At 30.0% G+C, this 23,677-nt stretch overlaps 1 protein-coding gene across 3 annotated transcripts in view; it reads right to left on the reverse strand.

Moving 5' to 3' along the window:
* The window catches only part of Camta (Calmodulin-binding transcription activator), a 147,014-nt gene that overhangs the window by 18,270 nt on the left and 105,067 nt on the right, over positions 1-23,677 (reverse strand). For 2 of the 3 annotated variants that reach the window (XM_067271560.1, XM_067271558.1), the window contains 9 exons: positions 20,689-20,906; positions 17,873-17,937; positions 13,267-13,353; positions 12,874-13,192; positions 7,121-7,299; positions 5,767-5,912; positions 5,427-5,689; positions 5,279-5,353; positions 5,092-5,119 (listed from right to left, as the gene is read on the reverse strand). In XM_067271560.1, the coding sequence (XP_067127661.1) occupies positions 5,092-5,119; positions 5,279-5,353; positions 5,427-5,689; positions 5,767-5,912; positions 7,121-7,299; positions 12,874-13,192; positions 13,267-13,353; positions 17,873-17,937; positions 20,689-20,906 (1,380 nt within the window). The remainder of the gene's footprint in view (positions 1-5,091; positions 5,120-5,278; positions 5,354-5,426; positions 5,690-5,766; positions 5,913-7,120; positions 7,300-12,873; positions 13,193-13,266; positions 13,354-17,872; positions 17,938-20,688; positions 20,907-23,677) is intronic. The other variant, XM_067271559.1, reaches the window with a different exon arrangement.

A 23,677-nucleotide genomic window follows, 5' to 3' on the forward strand; every position in this document is an offset into this window, starting at 1 on the left:
TTATAAGAAAATTATAAAACTCCTCAATGGCCAAACATTGGATGTTCATTAAGAAATGTAAACCAACATGCCCAAGAATTCCCAGGCTGTTTGCCTTTGCAAAAATACACAAGGATGGGAAGCTATTCAGACCAGTGGTAGAAAAAAGGAATGCTCCAAACATAACTTTTAGAAAAAGATTTACATTACTTCATCAAACACTTTTTACCACAATATCAATTCAGTGTAAGCAACCCTTTTGAAGTGGTTGAGGATCTACAGAACATCCTTTTAATGCATGAAGAGCTTGCCACACTCATGGACTATGAAGCTTATACCCATCTATTGAACTCCAGCTGTGTTTTGAAGCACTTGTCAATTTTTTATACCAACAAGTTCCAGAATCAGACAGACAGAAAATATGCTAGAAATAGCAGACCTAATCTGCAACTCTTCATTTTTCTCCTTCAATAACAGAATTTTTAAACAGTGTAAAGGGGTACAATGGGTAGCCCAGGGGTGGCCAACATACAGCCCGTGGGCCGAATCCAGCCTGCGTAATGGGTTTGTGTGGCCCGTGATTAATTTTTCAATATTAGCTACTTAACTTCCAATAATTGGTCAAATGGATGATTTGCAATACTTCTTCATTTTTAAAAAAAATTCCATTGTAGAGATTTACAACTTTTGTATTCATCTGTTATAAGATTTACAACTTTTGTATTCATCTCTCTCTATTTAGTGTATAAGAATACACTATTTGAAGAATGAAAGACCCTACACTCACTGAAACTCATCTACCATTCTGCCATGTCACTCTGTTTATGCTGACGTGTGACGAACAGCGCCGCCTGCCTGTCAACGATTTTTTTTTTTTGCTTGTAGGTTTCTTCACATTGTAAAATGACATTGTGCATGCATTAGGAATTTTCTTCGAACAAACCTGACTGGCCACCCAGGTCAGTGTATTTGTATTTAACATGATTTAATTTTAATATTTCGTTCAACCCGTGAAAAAATTTTTCTTTCCAATTCAGCCTGGGGGCAAAAACTGTTGGACACCCCTGAGGTAGCCTCATGTCAGGCCTTTTATGCAAGCTAGTGGTAAGGAATAAAGAAAACCAAGTTATCCCAGAATTTGAAGAGGACATATTGAAATATAAAAGATATATTGATGATGTAAATCTTTTTAAATCTATTTGTAAATCTATTTATTTTATAGAGGAAGAAAAAGTATTTCCAGATTTAGAGATGTAGTAAATGACAACAACAAAGGATTGAAGCTAAAACTTAAAAAAGTAAGAGTAACATGCATTTTCTAGATATTGATATTATTGGAACCTGAAGCAGAGCCCAGAAGGGGTTTGAAAACATTTGTTAGTTGATATTTTTAAGTGATCACACCTTAAAAGGTTCTAGGTATGTAAATTTTTATTGATATTACCTTAGGATCAGAAAAAATCAGCACAAAGGTGTACATCAAACCAATGTTCAGCCTCTTATATTCTATGATCCAGAATGATATAAAGCATCCGCATTCAGGGCTTTAATTAAAAGAGCTCACATGTACAACATAAGTATGGTGGACAAGAGGGCAGGATAACTGAAAAACTGGGATACTCTAACAGATGGTTTATGAGTCTGGTTAATCCTTATAACAAAATCAGTACCACTAAAATGGAAACAATGAAATGGTTCAAACAAAGATACCTAAAGGAGATCAGGAATATAATGGAGGAGCTTTCCAAACAAAAGAACTCTTACATGGTATATAAAAGAGCTCCTAATTTATATCATATACTGCAAAAGGACAACAATTCACTCCCAGAAGTAACTAAAGCAGGAGTATACAGAATCCCAATAGTTAATGAAAAGCTTAACCTAAAAACGGCATGTGTTGGAGTAACTAAGAGGAATTTAAAAACCAGAGTTAAAGAACACCAATATGATGTAAGGGAAAGTGTAAGAAAACATGGCCTTGACAGAAGTCACAAATGTACAAGGAACTTCAATACTTTGGAAGGAATCTAAAATCATTAATGAAGTACACTCACCCTCTACAGCCATAAATAAAGAAAAAAAAATTAAGATTTTTAAACACAAACTTAGAAATGAATGCATTAACACCAGGGATGTAGAGCAATTTCCAATGGCATGGAGATATGCTATTAAAAAAGACTTGGGACAATTAAAAACACCTTGTAATATGTACTGTACAACATTGGACAATTGTCAATCTTAGATATTAATTAGTTAAGCTATTGTATTAATTTTTTGAAGATGATAATGATAATAGTTTATTATTATTATAATAATTTAGGATTTTAATGTTAAAAAATTTGTTAACTATATTCTTGTTAATTCCATTTTGAAGTTGAAAAAAAAATGTTTGATGTTATGTTTTCCAAATTTGAACACAATTTACCTAACGCAGGCTCATATATAGAGATGGAAAACATTTAGTAAAGAAATTTAAATACCCCAGTGGTAAGGTGTTTTTTTATATTTATTTAGGATATAAAATAGGAGCTGGGTTAGAATGAATTGTCCTAAAAGTTGTTCTAAAACCAAAACAAATTTTCCCATAAGAAACAATACATTAATGGATTAATCTGTTCCCAACCCCCAAAACAAAACCTTTTTTTAAAATACCTTTTTAGTTGTAATTCATTCATAAAAATGCATATAAAGGCAATATGTTCCATCACCACCAACCAAAACTGAAACCAACACTTTACAAAGAAATGCTACACAGAGAGTCAACTCTGCCTGCATAAAATATAACAAAATCAATCAAGATGGACAAGTACTTTATCCATACTGTCTGAAATATTGTGTTTCAATTGATTTGATTTCAATTTTAATTTAATTTTAGTTTTCATGTAAAGACCAGTTTTAATTATTATTTTATTACTTATAAATTTAATTATTATTTTTAGTTTCAATTAACTCGCTACCTAGTATTAATAAATATTAAATATTAATATTATATTAATAAATTTTTGTCATTTAATTTAACTTACGCATATTTAAACAAATTCTTGAGAGCAATTTATATTATGCAAATGTCAATTAATGAGGTTTTTATTAATTCAATTGATTTAAATTCAACTGTGGCACATACCAAAAAACAGAAATAGTAACTTTCCCACATGCAAATTGAAATTTAATTTAAATAGCATCATCATCAATGATTCATATGATGTGACATGAAGCGATCTTGGTGCCACTAATTTCTGAATTGGTAATCCTGTCATTGATTGGTCAAGGCCATCAATTTCCTTTAACACAGGAAGTATAAGAAGTTGACTATCAGTGGCTGGCTCTGCCAAGTAGCTTGTTCAGTGACCAGAGGCAAAAATGAATTCAAAATTTTGTTCATAAACTGAATTGATTGAAAATCAAGTCATTCAAAATCGAAGGTATGACTATATTTAATCTCTCATTGAAATTTGTGTTAATTTTTAAAACAAATTCAATTCTAAACAGAAAAATTCTAATGAATTCTCAGAATTTGAAGTATTTGATGCAAATAAATTTTAAAATTATTGGTAAGTTTTCTTTATCAATTTTAATAATCATTACAACAGAAATTTATAATTAGTTGTTAAAATAAAAATCACCAATTCTCAACTTTCTTGGGTTAGCAGTACACTTGAAAAATGTAGCATCTTTATCATTAAATATTAGTAATCTTTCCAACAGAAGATCATGTTCAACTAGTTAACCATGATGCTACTTTCAGTTAACATCAATTTCAAAATCTTGTTCATGTTACTACTATCCATAGTTAGTTGAGCTGGTAGGAAATCTCTTTCTTTTCTCTTGTTCTAACTCTGTATTTCACACAGAGATTTACAAATAGTCAACTGAACTCAAGATCACTAAACTATAAAATCAATCTGTCATATTTTACCAACTGTTCAACTGTAGAATTTAATATATTTTTATTAATATGCCAATTTCATATTAAATAAAAAATATAATTAAATTTAAAAATATTAATACAGAATTTATTGTTCTAAAGTTATATTGGAAGAATATTGAAAGTAAATATCAATATTCAATAAACTTAATTCTAGAAAATAAAGTGCTTCTTAATTTGTTTTTAAGTTGTACATCTTTTAAAATTTTACTACATTTTTTTAAATTGAAAATACACTTATTTAAAATTAAACAATATTCTGTAAAATAATCTTTGCATAATGACAATGTCAAAACTAATATGCAGAAACTATATGATGAAAAGTTAGTAATTAGTTTAAAAACAGTCTCTTACCAAAACTTAATGAAAAATTTCTAACAGAATAGACATTTTTCAATAAAATACCTATTAATATTCAGATAATTGTTCAATGTTGTGATCATAATTGTATACCAGATTTTGAAAAAATTCTACATAAAATTTTATTGATTGATGTCAGAATCACTGCAGTACATTCTTGAATCTACTCACTGCTTAAAAATGTTTGCACTCAAGTATTTTTTTTCAAATCCAAAAAGATTATATTATAGCCCAGATATGATTCTAAGTAATTACCACTTTTTCAGACCTTTCTAAAAGAACACTTGAATAAAGAATGTTTTTGTGCTGCAATGATTTTGACAGCATTGAACAAATGTCTGAATGTTGATAAGGATTTTGTTGAATAATGAATGTTCTACATCAGAAACTTTCTTGCTTATTTTTTGATAAGTGTCTGCATGTAACCTAATTACTGACTTCCCTCATATACAGTATATAATGAGAAAAAAAAAAGCAGATTCTACATCATCAAATTAAATTATTATCTTAAACTGCCAACAAAATCAAATACATATTAAACAATTAAACACAACTTTACAATTTATTTCCTAATTTATATTTTTCAAATATTCTAAACTCATTATTTTTAAACTATATAGTTTTTGGAAACAAAAAACTAATAATTTTCAATATTTCTTGCATTTTTGTTTTACTTTATAACTTTATTACAATATTTATTAACAGAAAAGAAAGAAATATAGCAAAGACATTAATAGTAGTAGCTTTTGAAAAAAGGGCTAAACATTGCCTAAAGAAAATAAAATCACAAAATGTTGTTTGAATAGCAACAATGGATTCAAACTCACCACTTTCCCATGCAAATAGTCCCAAATACTTCAGTGAAGTTAGCAATAGAAAGAGAGATTTATTTGTTAGTCAGTTACTTTTGTTAATAGTCTATTCAAAATAAATATTTTGACTGGATAAAATAGATCAAAATTATATTTAAACAATAAGAATTAAAATAGATTCCTATAGGATCATTTCACTAACTTGTTCTTGGATTGCCTTAAAAACTGTTGAATCTTTCTGGCAGCTTGATGTTGTCGTCTTTGAGAAAATGTTCTTCTGGAGAGAAAAGCATTTAATTAATTAAAGTCAGAATTCTAAAATAACAGCAATTTCAAAAATAATTGTTTACTTTAAAGCTGTTGTTGATGATATGCTATCCCTGTTCAGTCTTTTGTCTGAATCAGAGAAATTGTAATAGTAGTTTGTTCCATTATTACTGTTACTATTATTTCCATTTGCAGTTCCATTTGAATGTAGTGGACTTACAGTTCCTGAAAGATTACTACCATTTTCTCCTTCTTGACTCTTTTTGAAACGTTTGTGTTCACAATAATTACGAAATTGATTCTGAATAAGTTGAGCTGCTTTTGTCATTTGCTTGTAATACATATACTTTAAAAAAATTTTAAATTTGTTAAATTATTGAAATTAATTTAACTAGTTTTAAAAAAAATTTTATTTAATACTACCTGCTTATATCTTCGGTAATAACTCTGAATTAGAATTGCAGCAGCTCTTTCTTTTTCATCTTCTTCCTGCTGTTTCTGTCCTTTATAGGATCGATATGCCTTTTGTATAATTTTTGCGGCTTCATACAATTCACGCTGTTCTTGATCTACATAATATAAATACACAGTATTAGATTCTCACATGACAGTTTGTTTATCACAAATATTTTTGAATCACAACACTAAAATTAATATAATTTTGTATTCAGTGGATGATCGGTTAATGAATATAATCTGTTCCAAGACTTTGTTCGCTATCTGAATTGTTCGTTAACCGATTATCAATTTACCATAGGTTTTTATGGGAATTTGATTAATTCATTCTGGAAACTCCAAAAAGTAAAAAAGTATATACTTTCTTACTACATTTATTTATATGTAATAATAAAAATACCTATATACACAGTCTTACATTTTTATTAGTCATGTTTTTTCCGTTTATGGGTGTTAAAGAATCTGTCTAATGTCAATTGCTTTTCTCTCTTCTTCAGGATTTTTCAGAAGTAATTAATAGCATTGTAATTGTACAGATCCCCAAGCCTATTAACCTCAACCTGGTTTGGATGCCATTCTAAGACTGTTGTTCTGACATCCTCCCACTTTGTCAAAAGATCTTTAATAGCAAATATCAGCATTAATCCTCTTCTTCAGAAAAAATATATCTTGCCAAGTTTCTTGGTGTTCTTCATTCAAGGATTCTTGGCATTCTTCTGTTGTCAGATCGGTTTCAGATTCCATTATGAGCTCTTCAAGCTCTTTATTTCTCAGATGTGATTTTTGTTACTCTTTTAAGCTGCTTGAGCCTTCTTTATTATACAGTATCTTTCTTAGATAAGATTGAACTGTGGCCTACTGTAGACCTGTTCAAGCTATACTGCCCAGCAACATCAGACATCTGCTCACTCTCTACCTTTGCTATTATACTCTCACCTTTCAAAAATAAAAATCCATGCAAAACTTAATGAGTGCATGCCTGACAGTCTCGCAAATACTATAAAAAAATTGTTTCTCTCAAAAAAATAAAAGGCTGGAATTACAAGGAAGAGTTTCAGAGTTTGGAGCAATACTATCTGATCAGTATATACCGGGTTGACTGTTGATGTCGACATCTCTCGCGCTCCAAAAAGTTTTGAATTGTTGCTTGAAGACAAGGTAAGACCAATCGGTATTCATTATTTTATGTCGCTTCTTCTTGTGTTTGTTCTGTGAGGTGTTCATTGTCCGAACATAAAAATCTTTCGCGAAAGTGTTCATTATCCAATTTGTTCATTAACTGATCACCCACTGTATATTTCAAAATAAAACATCCATGTACCAGAAAGAGTAAGTTTTGAGAAATCAGTTTCCATCATTTTCCCTGAAGCTTGGAAGAATTCACAAAAATCGGCAGTTGTGGGTGGGGGTGATGGTGATTCTAAGGTGAAGCTACCAGGACTCTGAAGACAAGATGAAGCGGGACTCAATGATGATGATGGTGTGCCTACATCGCAATACCTAAAAAAAAATATTTTGTCATAATCTTACAAAATCATACTATTATGACCAGCTGACAATATTTTTCATTAGCTATTATGAGGAAGAATTGATTAAAATTTATTTTGTTAGAATGTTTTTCAGGAACAAAAACATTTTGAAAATCCTAGTTTGCAATGAAAATTTAAGCATCTATATCAAAGAACTAAACCTTTAATATCCAACATTTAATTTTTGTATGAACTTTTACCTAATTTAAACTTAATCAGCCAACATCATAGTTAAATATATTAAATATTAAACTATAAAACATCATTTCATTTCAAAAATTATTCAAGATGATCTTACAATCAAATAATTTTTGAATGATTTTCAATTCTTCAATTATTATCTGTGATGAGTTAGTTATATTTTCTTTTAAAATGGTTTTACTTGCTCCATAATAATTTACAGCATTTCTGATTATCAAAGAAGAAATTTATTCTTCTTTGTTCAATGTCTAATTTTTCTCTGACTGCACTTATAGAAAAGTAATCAAAATATTCCTATGATTTTTTAATAAAAAAATATATAATTAAATTGTATTAAGAAACTGTCAGCATATTAAGATTCCTTTCCCTTATGCACAAGAAAAGACATATTAATAAGATTAAAATTTAAAAATGAGATATGTTTAAATTTATTTTAAGAATTTTAAGAGTAAGCTAAATCAGAATGAAAAAGTATTCCAAAGATGTTATATTTAGTTAATACACATTTTGTCTGAAAATGAATTAACAAATGCTTTCAAAGAACATGTATCATTAGATTGTTTAATATGTTTACAATTTTAGCAATATTAATAAAATTGATTAAATAAGTTGAAGTTGCTTGTGGTGCTATCTGTTATAAGATTCTATTAAAAAAATAACTTTTATATTATCAATTATTATAAAAAAAGCAAAAAGTTTATTTTTGGGTAGGAGTGAGTTTTTAAAAAAATTATAAATGTAAATGCTAATAATAATAATAACTTTTATCAAGTCTGACCACTACTCATGATATTACACAATTCCCCTTATAACTCTTTATCTTCGTGACCTTTACCAAAATCTAATACTATTAATACCCCATATATGTATATATATAATATATATACTTGTTAAATTTCTGGTCCTATAAATTAACCTACCAAAATTACGAAACTTGGTAGGTTTATTCATACGACCAGAAGAATCACTTTTAGAACCATTTATTCCTTTGGTTCTGAGTTTTAATGTAAAATACATGCTGACACAAACAGAATTTTGTAAGGGTTTTTCTTAATTTTTGGGCTCTTGTAGTATTAAAACATCAAGAAAGGCAGAAACACCAGAGTGGTTAAATTTGACACGATATTTTCCTTGTTATACTCTATAAACAGCAAAGAAAGTAAAAATACATTTGACTTAATTATATGATTTGCTTAGTAATTCACTTGTAAAACTGTTACTAGAAAGACAATCTTCACCCGTGATTACCGGTACATATAAAGTCCAATACAGCCTCTTCAACCTTAAAATTTCCGGTACACAAGACGACAGTTAACAAATAAACTAACGTTTTCGATCCTCCACCGAGCTTTTCGCATTCCACGATCAAAACGAACCTGACGAAGACCTCGGTGGAGGATCGAAAACGTTAGTTTATTTGTTAACTGTCGTCTTGTGTACCGGAAATTTTAAGGTTGAAGAGGCTGTATTGGGCCTGAAAACTGTTATTGAATAATTGTTTGCTAATAGTTAAACTAATCATATTAATCAGCTACTGAAAAATTATGAGGCAAGTTCAATAGAAAATCAAAACTGTCATTAAAAGTTGAGATGGTGAGCAATAGCATAGTAAATTTTGACAAGATAGAGTTAGTTCTAATGTTCAAAATTTCCCAATTTTTAAATGGCACTTTTCAAGTTTTCTATTGAACTTGCCTTGCATTACTGTAAAATTATTATTGAATAATTATTAATCATATTAATTGGTTCCTCCACCAATTATTCGTCAAGTGATGATTAGTCTCTAATAGTCAAAGAAATTGGTAAATAAACATTCCACTGAAAAAACATTACTTTATATGTAATTATGTCCTGGCAGCACTGCCTTGCAATTGTTGCAAACATTCGCACTGATTCGGCATTCGGGTAATGACCTTGACTATTCACAAAAACATCGTATGGGCTATTCTATTTTGTGGACATATCCTACTCTCTACTAGTAAATAATTACTGTTTGTCCATTTTTTATAATGGTTTTAATTTATATAAATTTCAATCTAATTTTTTTTGTATCTGTCCTATAAGACGACCCTGGATTTTGGGGCCCTTTTTATGATTCAACTATCATCTTATCTGCCAAGATATACAGTAATAATGATAATTCAGAATAATAAATGGCAACACATCCAGTTCATTCAGAAATCACTAGCTTTTCTTATTTGCATTTTTAGTTTGAAATTTTTTCAAACTGGAAATGTTTTACTATGGTACTAATAAATTTTTAGAATTATATATTTATTAAGGAATAAACTTCAGTCTCATTCATAGACAATTACCACATTTAATCAATTTGATTTTGCCTGCTTATTTTTGAAAGAAACTTTTTGATTTTAAAAAAGTACATTGTTATTATATTGCCAATTATTTGAGTTTGTTAATTACATTGCATTGGAAAGAATATCTAATGCATCGACATAATTATGACAATCCAATTAATAATGTAAAAATGCTACCACTAGAAATATTTGCCATTGTGCTAGTTTTCTACCTAGCTATAGATGTGTTGGGTTGGATTAGTTATATTGGTCATCTGAGAATAAGAAGCAATCTGCCAAACATATTAGGAAGCATAGGAAAAGAGTTCATAAAACCCAAGCATTTTTAATTTATGAATCCTGAAATGAACATAATCGCTATTTATGTGTCAGTTATTACAGGGTTCGTACAGGTAATTCCATCTTCAATTCACTGACAGTCTCTGAGTTTCCACGACCAATTATGACATTATTCCCTGACTTAACATCTCTACATTTTCCCTTTCCATTATGTAATATTCAGCCAAGTCTATTTAAGCCCATTTTATACATAATTATATAAATTCTTTTATTAAATTAAAAAAACACTTTATTCACTTATAAAAAACAAAAAACTTCTCATAAAATCAATTAAGTAATTAACTACATCATTTCTATGTCATGTAAAAAAATTTATGACTCAATTTAAATTAATTTATAAATTTTATTTAAATAAGAAAAGACTCAATTCATAAAATTGAATTTTCTTAAAGTGAGAAGGTGGTAAATTCAAAATAATTTAAACAGAAGAAATTGCACACTCCACAAGAGTGAGAAATTGCTCATCGCATGCTCTTTTTGGTCAAGCATGGACCCATTCAAGGTCATAACATTTCTTCCCATCCTTCCCAAAAACTTGAAGTGGGACCGAGAGAGTTTTGGCAGGAAAGTGGATCATTGTCGATGGTGTTTGTGAAAACTCAACTTTAATTAACCAGATGTTCACAGGCCAAAAAAAAAATTGGGAGGGTTGTGTACAGGACACAATAAAATTATTTAAGGCATGGATCTGTCTTTGTGTTATTAGAGAAAGGATAAGATGCAAACAAATAAAGTCTTGGTGGTAATAATATTCCAAGTTAATATCTATCAGTTCAGCTGGCAGCGCACTCAAAATATTTGTGTCAAAGTTGATACACTCAGTTTTCTTACACTCACTAAATAAACTGCATCGTTCAGCCTTAGTCATTTTGGGCTTTTCTGATTCCTTTTAAATTTTTTTTTTCCAATGATATATATCTCTTACATTTCTGTTTGTATTTCCTTTGCAATTTCTTCAACATTATAAAAATTTTCTTCAACATGCACAGTTATTGGCTTATAACTTTACAAATTCTATTTTATTGGTTATTATTGCTAAATACAGTAGAGTCGTTAATCTGAACCCCGGTAATTGGAATCGCCGGTAATCGGAACAATTTTCAGTCAGACTGTGCCGTGCTGAATCAAACGTTTTTGATACTAGATTTACTTCTAAAGTATAATTTTCATGTTTTTATATTCTTCAATATATTTATTTTGTTTGTACAAAATGAAAAAAAAAATTTTTAACAATACGATAGCCTTGATTATTATTATAAAAATTTTCGTTAGGCTTAAAGTCGACAAAAATTCAACACGAAGCAACACGCAACAAAGAAAAATTTGGACATCGGACAGGTTAATGTATTTTTTCATACATAATCGGTAATCTGAACAAATCACTAATCTGAACAACCCCATCCCCAATTGATTCTGATTAACAACTCTCTACTGTAATATTGTAGATCCTGACAATCTGTACAAATTGACACAAATTTTGGCATACTATCTCTTTGCCCTCCAAATGCCACACTGTGTTGACAGTTTTGATGTTCACATGCAACCGCCATCCCCCTCTACATAGCTGCCCGCCCCTACCCACCATTTTAAATGGTGGGTAGGAGTGGACGTAAACTTTTTATTCAACAAAATTTAAATTATTAGATTATCATTTATAGTTCATGACATATAAGCACAACAAATCTTGCCATTTGTTTGGTTGCTCCAGTTTTCGTAAACCTTCCTATACCGAACTGAATTTAAAAACATGTTCAGATCAAAAGGGAGTAAGAGTGAAAGACAGGTTCCATGGTATTTATGAATTCCCTGATTTTTTTTCTGCTAAAAATCTTATTCCCTGACTTTCCAGGTCTGTACGAACCCTGTTATTAACAATGTTATTTACATTACATTACATTAATTTTAACTCAATTACATAGCCACATGCATTGTTCTCCTTCTTAGCATCTTACATATCAAGCAAGTAGGCCCAATAGAATATAATGTGAACAAGATGTTAACTATGCAAAAGAGATCCTGATTTCTTTTTATTATGTGAATATAAAAATATAATAATTCCTTTTTTATTATTATTATTTGTGTTGTGAATGTGCAATGCACTGCTAGTACACTGACTACTCTAATAGAGATTGCATCATTTCTTACTAACTAATGACAAGGAAAAAATAACAAAATCATCTCACTCCTTTGTGTAAAGATCAAATCTCCAACTACTAAAATTAATAGTAACCCAACTTCAGTGAAGACAATTTAAGTAATTTACTTTTCTGTACTTTCATACAACTTTAAACCAGAAATAAATAAAATAAATATATATTTAATTGGCAGTTACTAAGCAAAACTATTATTATAAAAGGTAAAAACTAAAATTGAAAATAAATAAATTTGAAATTTTATAAGATTTTAAAAATATCTGACAGTAATTAGTTAACAATTAATTATCCATCATTAATCAGCTAACTTGAGAATCATCCACTCTATGTAAAAATAGTTACTAAATTGATTAAAATTAAAAAATATTGTATATTTAACCAAAAGAAAGTTTCACATCAATAAAATAAACATGTAATTAAAATTAAATTAATATTCCATTATATCCATATATATATATATTACAGTATAATAAATATTCTAATATATATTCTAATAAATACTAAATAATAATAATATAAAAAATTGTAAATCTATACCTGTAATTCTGGTCACTAAATTCAAAAATAGAATTGCCATTCAATAATGTTAATGAAGGTGGAGAACCTTCAACTGAACACATTTCTGGATCTTGAGATAAGAAAGAATGAGATATATCATCTTTAAGATCTCCATTTGTATCTGAGATCTCATTTGAATTTGCCACTGTAGTAGCTTTAATATGGTCTGGCATTGCAGCTATTATTTGTTCTGCAAGAGTTAAGACATTTGTAACATGATTTTCTGTTTCTGATCCATGACTTGACGTTATGTTGATATCATTACAGTTCTCTTTCTGATTAGACATTGAATCGCCATCTGTAACAATGATTGCTCATAATTTAATACAGATTTAAAACTATAAATTCGAATTATGTAAATCGAAGACTTACTTCTTGCTAAGGATTTATTTTCTGCTTCTTCATCTGATACTCCAACAACATCAATATATGGACTTTCATTGTTATTTTGTATCTCACCTGAAACATTTAATATTTTTTCCAAAACATTATTCAGTCAATAAATGTAAAGTTATATTTCAAAGACACAATGAAAATAAATGGAAAATAATAGGAATTTTTAAACAATTTCAAAATATTCCTGTCATTAAGTTTAACATTGGAAGCAATAAATGACTAATATTTTGGTGAAGGAATAAATTAAATGGTAACAATACTGTTCAGCTAGTTGTAAATCATTTTTTAGATCACATATTCTTAATTATTAAGTTATTTTTTATTAAATTTATTGTTTTCAAATGAAAATAACTGAATGCAAAGTTAAATGTGTTATGTTTCTGTGATGGATTAGTTAGTCTGTAGATAATGATATGACAGATTTGGTTGCTAAATTAAACTTTTATGATCATTAGAAAAATGTGTGTAAACTTTTGAAAATATTTCTTTAAAAGACAATGGAAAACTTCATAAGAAAGTTAATTTCCTAAAGCAAGGTTGTAAAAAAAAAAATATTCAATGGCACCAAGAATCGAAACAAACATGTATATAGATGTCTCACACAGATACAGGAAATCCTCATTAATTTGAACTTGGATAGTTCAAAATTCCCATTAGTTTGTAACTGTACTTTTGCCCCAGCCAGGGATATAGAGATCTGAATGTTAAGGAATTTGGTTAGTTTGAAATTTAAAGTGGAAATTCTCTCTGAACTGTGATAGGCATACATTCAATCATTCATTTACATTGAGGTACTTCCATACCTTAAGAGAACAATAGACCAAGAACAACTCTACTCTGGTCAATATGATCTTGCTTTTATAGTAACATATTTTGTCACCTTACACATGGACTACCCTTTTTTCTCTCTTATCTTGTAAAATACAGCTGGTTTTCAGGATTGCAAGATTGGGTTCTGAGTAGCAGATTGAGATATTTGTAGGGCTGTAGGCTACTATATTTGGGCAACTTACTACTTTTTGGATCACATTAAAAATAATTTGAGCTATATTTTGAGGAATTCCGCTTTACTTTTATAAAACCTATGCAGCAATCTGTGAGGTTCTCACCGGACACATGTGTGGGTGCCGGGAGGCGGCCAAAGTCTCGTTCCTCCTTTTTGTCGGCTAACAGGTCCGTGAGACCTGCCCACGTCAAGATGGCGGTTCGGATGAGTTACGCGTTTTTATGCGAGTGGAGGAAGTGAATGGGGTCGACGGTAGAGCGGCGGATGATAATATTCGAATAAAGGACACTACAACGGATAATAACAACAACGATTTATTAAAGCTAGCAAGATAATTACAAAAGGGGCGCGCGACGGTCGCCTCTTTCTGGATTCGCGGAGGGAGAGTTTACATAAATTCGGGACATACCTCGTGATCCGGGTCGGTCCTTCTCTAGGTCAAGGTATCATCGGCAAGGTATGCCTTTCGTTCGGGCGGGTTCCGTCGGGACTCGGGACGCTCACGCTCTGTCTAATCGACACTACGCAACCGACTTGGGGTCGATCGGACGGACTCTATGTAACCGACCCCCTTTTTCCGCTCTCGTCGCCCATTTATTGAGGTGGTCACGTTGTTCAGCTTCACCAATCCACACCTTTCGTCGGTTGTTCCTTCTGATTCATTTTTTTCCCCTTTGACTCATATCCCTTTTCCTTCTACACGTGTGGAAAAGGATGTATCATTACCGGCTTAATTCCGGTGGGTTCGAACTTTCACACATGCAGTTTACCTCAAGTTTATTTATATTATTATTTAACAAAAATAGTATTCTGTACATGTAACCATATTCCATTTCCTTAATAAATTAAATCAGTTAAGTGGCAATCGGCATATTGTACAGAAATATGTAAATCTCAGATAATTTGAAGTCACAATTATTTCATCCCTTGAATTTCAAACTAACAAGGATTTCCTGTACAAACATACCACAAACAAATGAACAGAATTTCTCTTTTATTTATAAAATAGTACAAACAGCAGTTGTAGCAACACATCTGAGTAAAAGTTTTTCTTTATATAAAATTTATTAATGCAATTTAAAGTATAAATATAAAAATTGTTATTTTTTTCTAATCCAATATTTTGGTAAAAATAATGTCACAGAATAGAAATAGTAGTTCAAAAGTTAATATTAAATTGGTTTCCTAACACTTAAATTTGAACATATTTTTGCTATAATAAATGCTCATATTTACAAAATATTGCAAAATAATATCATATCAAACATATACATATTGCATTAATTCCTAAATTACCTACAATTAAAAAACTTTAATTTAAAATCATTATTTTTAATTTAAATTCAAAATGAATAGAAATCCAAATACTTTGTTATTTGTATTAAATCAAATAATTTTTCAAAAATTTTCTTAATCTTGAATAAACTGTATTTGATTAATTGGTATTTAAAGATTGTCTGAGAACCTATTTGAATAATTTTATAGAAAAAAAAAACAGTTCATTAATTCAGCATCGAATAATCTGGAATATCAGGTAATCAGGCACCATCTGAAAAGTAACAGATAATCTAGAATTGTTTAATAATGATCTAACATGTATTTTGCAAATCAGAATTTGTTTGGACATGTGCACTAAAAACTTAAGGCAAAAAACTGAGACAAAGGCAGGGGTGCAGCCACGCATGCTGCTGTATATTTGATTTCTCATATTCTGAGCATAGGTAGCTTTTGTGTATTGTATGTATATAACATGTCTGGAAAATAATTATTATATGTATATGTATCATTTTGAATATTAATCTTATGCAATAATGTGTTCATTAAATGATGTTTTTGCAGTACTGCAATCAATCTTAACACAGTATCAGTCATGCATTGTATTGTCTTCTGAATGATTAAACAGTGTGAATAAAACCATCTGAAGCACACATCAGTATGTGCTGATACAAAATACAAGGGCTAATCTGAAAGTTTTGCAATACAAGAAAATCATCTGTGATGAATTAAAGTATTTATTATTTTTTAATAAACTTCATCTGACACATTATGCATAAATAAATTTCATCAATTTCCCTTAATCTAAATGAGACAGATCCCCTTTCTAATAGTAACAATGAAACTTTCTAGAGTAGCACTTCATGCAATGATTTACTATAATTTTTGTGATAGACTGAATAACAAAGACTGTTATAAAAAATTGAAATTGCTTTTGGGGATGATGCTCCATCCTTTACTATTGCGTTCAGATGGTTCAAAAAATTTCAGATGTGTGATACTTCCTTCCATGATGAACCATGTGAAGGATAACCAGAACAGCAGTGACTACTAAAACTGTAACTGCTGTCCAATGTATGATTGCAAAGATGTACTGTACCTATGAAATGATACAGCAGAGACTATAAATTGGAAACTCTTCAGTTGCAGACATTCGGCATAAAGAGTTATGGTTAAAACAATGGTAGCGTCTTGATGAGTTGACAGATATCCAAAAGTCAGAGCCTGTCAGAATCTCTAAGAAAACTCTGGAAATGTTGAACCAAGGTGGGACACCAGACTATTTCCAAGATTGTCACAGATGATGAGACATACATATCATTTTATGACTGTCTCACATGTCAAGAATGTCAGGTATGGATTCATAAAGATGATTCAATTCCAACAACTGTGAAAAGGCAGAGAAATAAAAAAAAAGTCATGTTTGCTGTTTTTTCAGCAGCACTGATCTGGCAAAAGCAATTAAGCTTGATGAACAGAAGACAGTAACAGCTAATTGGTACACTATGGTTTGTCTTCCTAGAATTCTGGAATCACTGGAAATTTGAGTCAAATTTTGCATCATGATAATCCTTCATCACACACTGCCAAGAAGACTGCTGATTTCCTTCAAGCTTATAATAATATAAGAATCATTCAACATCCACCATATTCACCAGATTTGTTATTTGTGTGAGTTCTGACTATTTTTCGATTTCAAAAACATTTGAAGAGTTGCAAATTTAACACAGGATGAAATTGAAGCTTCCATGACAGAGTATTTTGATAGCATTCCAAGTAAATGAGTGGTGTCATGCTTTTGATCTTTGGAAGGAGCGATTACGTAAGTGCATAAATAAAAAATATTTTGTTTCAGGCCTTACAGTATTCCTGTATAACAAAACTTTCAGAGTCACCACTCAATGTCTGCAATGTCTGAAACATTCAGATTGCATATAACTTGCTGAATTTAGTAAAAAAAAAAAAAAACATCCAATAGTCTAATGTTTTGATAATCCAGAGCCACTCTGGTCTCTTAGGTTCTGAATTAATGAACCTTTACTGTATAATATTTTGTATCTCAAAATGAAATTCATAAGATTTAAAGGAATGAAATCTAAATTCAATGAAAAATGAGAATTATGAATGTATAAAAATAATTATTACTTGCTGCAAAATATTGAAAATTGTATACAAGGTTTTATTTTTATAATTAGATTTTGATATTTTTAATAAAAAAAAATTAATATTAAATTTTTCAATTAAACAATGTTTTAAAATAAAGCATTTTATAACAGAAATATAAGATAAAACAAATTTTACCTGTATCCATAAAACAAGGAGAAGTGACTTTTTCTTCTTTTATATGAACAGTAGAATTGTCAAACCTTGAAAAAAGTTTAAATACTCTTAAATTAATTTTTAAAAATTTAAAAAGATATATATAATGATAGAAAAAATATTTTTGAAACACTTGTTATTTAAAAATTGCTTAATAAGTTTTATAAAAATTACATTGTCCAAAGAATTACATAACTTTCATTGAGTGAAATGCTCCCTAACACCAATCCCAATTAGACATGTTACTGTATGCAAGACAATTTTACTTTTATTATGAATTTGGCAGAAAAATTAAAGAATTATTTTTGTTCAAAAAATACCCAGAGTTATCACGTAATTAGCATATGAAACAAAATTCTTCACACAAATCAACTCAGATAAAACCAAACAGAGATTATAAACAGAGATGAAATATTTGAAATTGATCGATCAGATCAAATGCTTTATTATTATTATTTGGCACTAAGTAGAAACCATCAATTGGAAAAAACTGCATTACACATTCTTGAAATAGTTATTCATTGTGTATACATCCTTTTCTATTAAACAATTGGTTAAACCATAAGAAGTGAAATTCAGAAGAAAAAAAAATCATTAAATGTTTGATTGGAGACAATGTGAAATACTGCATAGAGAATTAGGACTGAAGATGAATTTCATTATTTACACACAGCTATACCATCCAGTGAAAAAAAACTACTTGATCATGCTATGTTGCAAAAAAATTTTAAAAAAGCTGTAAAACACATTATTATTCTGTAGCATGCCAAGAGAAGCTAGCTACAGAAAAGTGTTTCAATAAAACATCACATTTGAAATTGAAGCTTCCATGACAGAGTATTTTGTATATTGAGTTAATTTTGTATTATTTTTCTGTCAAAAAATTCTATTCTCTAGCACTATAGCTTATTTTTCATTATTATTTCAGATACCAACTATATACCTATTATTTATGCAGTATCTATTTACTACAAATATTCTTGTTTCCATCACTAAAAGTGAGACCATATTTGACAAGAAACTCATAGATGGCATCTGGTAGAGGTGCACCAACTACAATTGAATCAAAATCCCCAGCTTATTACATTTAACTCATATTTGAAAATCAACATGATAAATAGGAACTGGAAACTTGAATTTATATTTGCAATGATATAATACACTGAATAAATTTTTCCAATGAAAAGAACTGGTAAATATAATCAGAAATTACACTAATATCAGTAACATTATTAATAGTATTTATTTCAAATCATAATTCTAACATTCATCCAGTACAAACTCAATGAAATTTTTTATTCCCTATATTAATTATAACACTTATATTTGTCTTCATCAATAAATTATTAAAAAATGTATAATATACATAATTAGTAACTTGAAGTAATAGTTAAATTACTAGTTATGTCTTAAGAGAAATTATTATTAAATACTAGCAGATGAGCCCAGCGTTGATCAAGCAGAACAGTAGCAAAGATTAAGATTATTACATTATAGACAATCTTACCTGTTTTCACCAGGTGCAAGAACTATGATAACCTTACTTGAATAAAATGATTAATTTTAAATTCTAAAATCTAAGAAAATTTGTTTAAATTCGTTTATTTTGGATTTATTGTTTTTGGGTTACCCAAACAGTGGAAATGATTAAAATATTTATTAATTTCCAAAATGTATACTATATGTGCCACTATTTACTTTCTTTATTACAGCAGAGCATCATTTATCCGAATCAATTGGGGACTGGGGTTGTTCAGATAACCGATTATGTACGAAAAAATATATTAACCTATCCGATGTTGAAATTTTTCTCCATTGCATGTCGCTTCGTGTTGAATTTTCGTCGATTTTAAGCCTAACAAAAATTTTTATAATAATAATCGAGGCTATTGTATCGTTAAAAATTATTTATTTATTCTGTACAAACAAAATAAATATATTGAAAAATATAAAAACAAAAAAATTATACTTTAGAAGTTAATCTAGTATCAAAAACGTTCGATTCAGCACGACATAGTCCGACTGGAAAGCTTTCAGTTAACAGATGTTTTGGTTGACCGATTTTCAGATAAACGATGCTCTACTGTATTTACATTTTATACTGACTAAAACTAACTCTCTCTTCCTTTTCCCTGGGAGAGTTGAATTTTCAAAAATCCCTTCTTAATGTGCATTTTCATGGCATACCCTACTAAAACACAGTCAAAAATGCAAAAAAACCACATCTAAAATAGTACAACAGAAGCTGAGTTCTTCAAGATAATCCTTAACCCTCTACCTCTTCCCTGCAGGATTTCCAAAAATTTTTTATTAGGGTGCATTCTCATGGTGTACCCTATTGAAGCACAGTTAAAAATAAAAAAAAATCGCATCTAAAATAGTACAGTAGAAGCTGTTTCTTAGGATAAGCCTTAATCCTCTCTCTCCCCACGAGTGATTTCAAAAAATCCCTTCTGTTAGTGTACATTCTCATGACGTACCCTGACTGTGTACCAAATTTTAACTTTTAACTCCTAACTGTTTGGGCTCTGCACTTATTATTATTATCATCATCATCATCATCATCATCAAATCTCGATTATATTATAAGATAGTGCAATTTGAATTTTAACTATCTTAATGTAACACGATAAAAAAAAAGAAAATTTTTCATACAAACTAAAATAGACACAATGTCAAATGACAATATAATCTTAACTTCATATACAGTATCAGTAAACAAGTATTTCAAAAATGCACATACACACTACATATATAGGTTTCTCCTAAAACTTTACATTATATACAGATTATATTACCTCTGTAATAGTGAATCAGTTCCAGATGTGTTAACAAGATCCTGAATTTGAAGAGATTGTTCAGTTTTTTCAATCTGTTCAACCAGATCATCGTAACCTTTCTCTTTGGCCATGGAAAGGGGATTTCTTCCTTGAGTGTCTGTCACTTTAACAGCTGTTCTGTTCCACTGGTAAAGCAACAAAGCTACTTCTTTGTGGCCCCGTTCACAAGCCCACATCTAAAAAGTATGCATCATTTATACTTTTTTTTATCATGCCAATTTCATTCAGTTTAAACTGTAACAAATATTCAAACTTATTTTATGTAATTATATAAATAAAACCTAGATATATATTTAGATTTGCTTTTATCCAAGTCCAATTATTGTTAAGAATATGAAAAGCCTTAAATTTAAAAAAAATCAACTATTGTGCTACTTAATTAAAAGTCATAACTTTGTATAAATCTTGTTTTTATTACCATTTCATGATTATTATATTTAAGATTTAAATTGAATAGTAAAGTTTAATAATAATAATAATAATAATAATAATAATGCAATATCAAAATTATTATTAATGTATTTTGTATATGTTTAGTATGTGATCCTAGACCCAAAACTTACTTGGAGGGATCACATCCACTATACTTACGACAAGATTGTAAGAATCAATCACACACTTAGGTGCATCACCCACAACTACTGGGGCTTAAACCATCAAAACAGTAGGACAATTTACAAGGGGGCCATAGAGCCAATTCTCACGTATGGTGGTGAGGTATGGGACCATGCTGTTGCAATACCCACATCTGCCATAAACTCCTCTCAGCACAATGGACTTCAGCCACTGCAATTACTAAATCCTATAGGACAGCCCCCATGGATGCCCTATTGGTTATTGCAGGGCTACTTCCTATTCACTTGACTATCTTATACAGGTATATTAAGAACCTCTTCATAAAGATGATCACAGCAGACATCAATCAAGATCAACTCCATAAAATCATCTCTGACCTTAAGCTTCCTGCTCTTACCCACTCTCTTGTCAAAGAAATTGCTAAGAATGGTGTTGACTTTAACATGAATATGGAGAACAAACACCTAGCTAGTAATATCTCTAGCAACTTTTACCTCAAAGAAACCTCTATCCCAAATGGCCTCAACTTCTTTACTGATGGTTCTAAAACATCAGATGATGTAGCTGCCTCAGTATGCCGGAGTGCCCTCTCAGTATTGGATGAGAGGGCACTCCAGCAACCTCGGGAATGATAAAGCTGACTACTTAGCCAAAAAAGCTAAGGATATTGCTGCAAATTGCAGTCACTTGTCACTCCCAATGTCCTATCTCTGCAGCAAACTTAATAATATCATCATAGTCAGGTGGCAGGAAGAGTGGGATAAAAGCAACACTGGCCACACCACTCATCAATTCATCCCTAATGTTAACAATAGGATGCTTAACAAACATGTAGATACTACACATGCTCTCACACAGATTCTGACAGTGCATGGTAACTTCAGGGCCTATCTTTGTCGTTTCTTAAAGAAAGGCAATGGTCTGTGCAATTGTGGTGTAGAAGGTGATGACCCCACCATCTAATCTTTACTTGCACTAAACATACTACTCATTGCTCCCATATGAGACAACTGGTGGAAAATGACGGACACCACTGGCCCTGCAATCTAAATACCTTCATGGACAACAGGAGAATCTACCATGTCTTTATGAACTTTGTACAGAACCTTAATCTTATGAACCACCTGCAGACCAACATAAGCAACTTGTAACTCCATATCCTCTTTGCTGTGTTACCCTACTGCTACTCAGCCTAGTGAATTGTATCTTGTTTATCTATGGCATCAACGATCTCCTTCTTATCATATTCAACCATTGTAACTTATATATCCAATGATATAAGGCTACTATTGTCATTCATCTATCCATTGTATTATGTATAACCACTATAACTTGTATACCCTTTGTTACACATATAACCATTAGTCTATGGTTATCTGTTGTTTTATGTTTAACCATAGTTCTACGTAATTCTCTTGTTATGGTGGTACCTGTAGACCGCCCCCACTAATGGTTATTGTCATGTCTAACCTTCTTACTTGTATATTACCCACATGCGGTCCCTTCTGTATCATTTGCATCCCACAATTGGTTCCCAGCAGATGCTCTGTGATCCTCTTTTCCTTCTCATTCTCACCCCACCTCACTCTCTACTTAACCATACATATCCTCCTTTCCTTCCCAAGGCTATACCATTGAGTCAGGCCTTTCCTTTAACATCCTATCCTGTATGTTTAGTATATAATTATTGTAACTTTGTGAAATAAATACTTATATACTAAATATAAATAATTAACAAAAATCAAAGTTTTTTTTATAATAAAATTAACCACCTAAGGTATAGCTAAGTTTAGACAATTATAAAATTCGATACATACATCAATGTGATATACATCATTCTGTACCAAAAACATTTTTTTCTATCTTAATCTTGATTTCTTTCTTTGAATGAATGAAATGTGTAGTCCTAGGATTTATACTTTATTTATTAACAATGTCAGTCAGTCAAATAATTTTCTGAAATATCTATTTTCAAACAGTTTTAAGTAATTTAATCAATCAATTTAATCAATTACCTTTGTAGTACGATGTTTTATTGATTATTTTTAATTTGAAAAAGTCCACATTCAGAATTGATCAATCCTTAAAATAAAACTGTTCTAGAATATGATTTGTATTCATAGAAATATTTTAAATAATCTTGTTAATAAATGAACTAAAAAGTTTTAGTGTCTAAAAATTTATTTTTGATTAAACTTTTTTGAGATATTTATCATCAAATCATCTGAAGATAAATGAAAAATACTTAATCTTGTTGATGAAAATGGAATTACTAAGCAAATAATGTAATTTATAACTGCTTAATTACCAACTCAAATTTATTAATACAGAATTACAGATTTCCATTTTTTGATTATTTGCATTACAAATA

This window comes from Centruroides vittatus, unplaced genomic scaffold (assembly GCF_030686945.1).
Source record: "Centruroides vittatus isolate TY-2023 unplaced genomic scaffold, ASM3068694v2 contig_4, whole genome shotgun sequence".
NCBI classification, from domain to species: domain Eukaryota; kingdom Metazoa; phylum Arthropoda; class Arachnida; order Scorpiones; family Buthidae; genus Centruroides; species Centruroides vittatus.